This window comes from Sinocyclocheilus rhinocerous, unplaced genomic scaffold (genome assembly GCF_001515625.1).
Source record: "Sinocyclocheilus rhinocerous isolate Xijiao unplaced genomic scaffold, SAMN03320098_v1.1 scaffold433, whole genome shotgun sequence".
Taxonomy (NCBI): domain Eukaryota; kingdom Metazoa; phylum Chordata; class Actinopteri; order Cypriniformes; family Cyprinidae; genus Sinocyclocheilus; species Sinocyclocheilus rhinocerous.
In genome coordinates this window covers 161801-164120 of record NW_015627897.1, presented here as the reverse complement: position 1 = coordinate 164120, position 2320 = coordinate 161801, and the positions used below count along the sequence as shown (strand labels likewise).

Below are 2320 nucleotides of genomic sequence, written 5' to 3'. Positions count from 1 at the left end.
ACAAATCATCCAAGCACCCAATTCCTAGCCATTTCTAATATAGGCCACATTTCATTAACATTGCTAAATATTATTAAACTGGAAATAAATTAAATATCCATCTTTGATTGTCAAAAAAATTCCAGGTTCAGTGCCCTCTCAGCCAATTAGATTTCACATAGTATTTTCATTAGTGCAATAACCATGTTAAAACAAAAATACAACAATAAAAAAAAACAAGGAAAGGCCTTTAGTGAACAAATCTGCTTTGAGATACTTTTTAAAAGTGCACAATGATAACTTTTGACAATGTTTAATTCAGGTGCGAAAAGAATTAATATCTAGCGCATGAGCACAGAGATTTGCGATTAATATATTAATGTGCTTTCGCGCTACAATAATGCGCTCTCGACATTCGTCATTAAAATAATGCCATAGCATTGTAGTCTACTCTCCCAGGTTCAGGAAACAGTCCTCCATAAAATGCGCTCCACACATCTGTATATTTGGTTTGAACTGTTCTGGAACAGTGTTGTAAATACAACTTAACCACTGATTTCTAGTTGTGTCCTCTTTTGGAAGGCCAAACAAAGTAGTTTCACTTTCACAACGAAACACACAGCGTCTCCACGACATGGTGGCGGCAGCAACAGTACTACAGTGAGAATCAAAGTTACGCCTTCTTTCTTTGTGTGAACATTTGGGCGGTGTTATGCAAATCTTCCCACACAGTGACTTAGACATGTGGGGGCGTGTTGAAACGAGGCGTTTTAGGAGGGCGTGGACGTATCTTAACTTTTATAAAGAATATCTCTTTGGGTTTGAGACTTTAGTCTTTGATCTTATCTATGCACGAACAGCTTGTAACACTCCAAAGAGAAAGAAAAACTTGAAATTGCATCATATGACCCCTTTAACATTAATTACAAGCTGCACCATAAAGGTAAATGTCTGTTGCTTGAGTTTATAGAAGGTAGGGTGAATATGAGCAAGCATACATATTCATTTCACATGTTGCATTCTCTGATATCCAGGCATTCTGGGTACTTGGGCAGCACCAATGGTTCCTGCAGCTCCAAGTCCTACCACAACATGGCCTACAACCCGTGTGCACGGTATGCCGAAAACATCCACTCCGATCCGCCGTTTCGGAAGACCCTCTGTCCTATGCGCACCGAGCCCGGCGTAATCACGGCTCAGAGCTACGCGGGCCGCCGGGCACATACGACACGCTACGTCATCGTCAACGAACACGAAGCTCGCAAGAAGCTAATGCGCTCAAATACACGCATACCGAGACATTACCGCCTCGCGGACGAACCGACAGAGATCGTAGAGCTTTATCCACGCAACGTGAAGTGCTACATTCCTCGTACTCCTCACCGAAGCCACCAGCCACACCTCAGTGAGGAAGAGGAGGAGGAAGATCCGAAGAGCAGCACGAGGAGGGGGTCGTTCAGACAGTCGAAACGTCCACGACCACTGTCAGATCTCCATCAGACCGCGGGATTCTACATTGGCGATACAATAAACAGTCAGTTGTCTATGGAGCAGGGTTTATACGGCGATGAAGAAGAGGACGATCAAGAAGATGACTGGGGAAACGACCCTCAAACAAACATCCGAGGCCCAGAGTCGGCTCACAGGTATGGCGAACCATACATCAAGCACAAGACCAAGCATAAAGTGGAGCCGTCGCTGACCGAGTCGGATTCGGCATCGCTGGCGTCCAGTAGTGACCAACAAAACAGCAGCACTGACCAATACATCCAAGTCATTCACAACAAAGAGAAGTACCTGAAGTCGAGCGCCAAGCTGACCAAAAAGAAATCCAAGAACAGCGTTAAACTCAATGTGTCTGGTACTAATGATTTTGTCTGCTCCAACGTTTAACCTGTTTAGAGCTAAAACTGAAATTATGGCTCGGTTCGAAAAAACTGGTAAGCTGTCTACATAGGAAGCTTTTTAGGTGTACACCAACACCAAGTGTGTTTCGAAAGGTAGGTTGCATTATTATCCTGCCTTCTAAAATCTGGAATACATGACGCATCTTTTAAAATCGGAACAGATTTGAAAACACTAGGCATCATACATGATCTGGTGACTTTTAAGTTGTTCCTAATTGTTGCTAGAAGACATGTGACAAATGAAAACAATATGTGACCCTGGAGCACAAAACCAGTCTTAAGTAGCACGGGTGTAATTGTAGCAATAGCCAACAATACATTGTATGGGTCAAAATTATCGATTTTTCTTTTATGCCAAAAATCATTAGGATATTAAGTAAAGATCATGTTCCATGAAGATATTTTGTAAATTTCCTACCGTAAATATATCAAAA

The 2320-nt window shown here is 42.4% G+C and overlaps 1 protein-coding gene across 1 annotated transcript in view; it reads left to right on the top strand.

Moving 5' to 3' along the window:
* Positions 1-1872, top strand: part of LOC107737009 (transmembrane channel-like protein 3) — a 6346-nt gene extending 4474 nt beyond the window's left edge. The window contains exon 5 of the mRNA XM_016548407.1: positions 1014-1872. Coding sequence (XP_016403893.1) covers positions 1014-1872 — 859 coding nt within the window. The remainder of the gene's footprint in view (positions 1-1013) is intronic.
* The last annotated feature ends 448 nt before the right edge of the window (positions 1873-2320 follow it).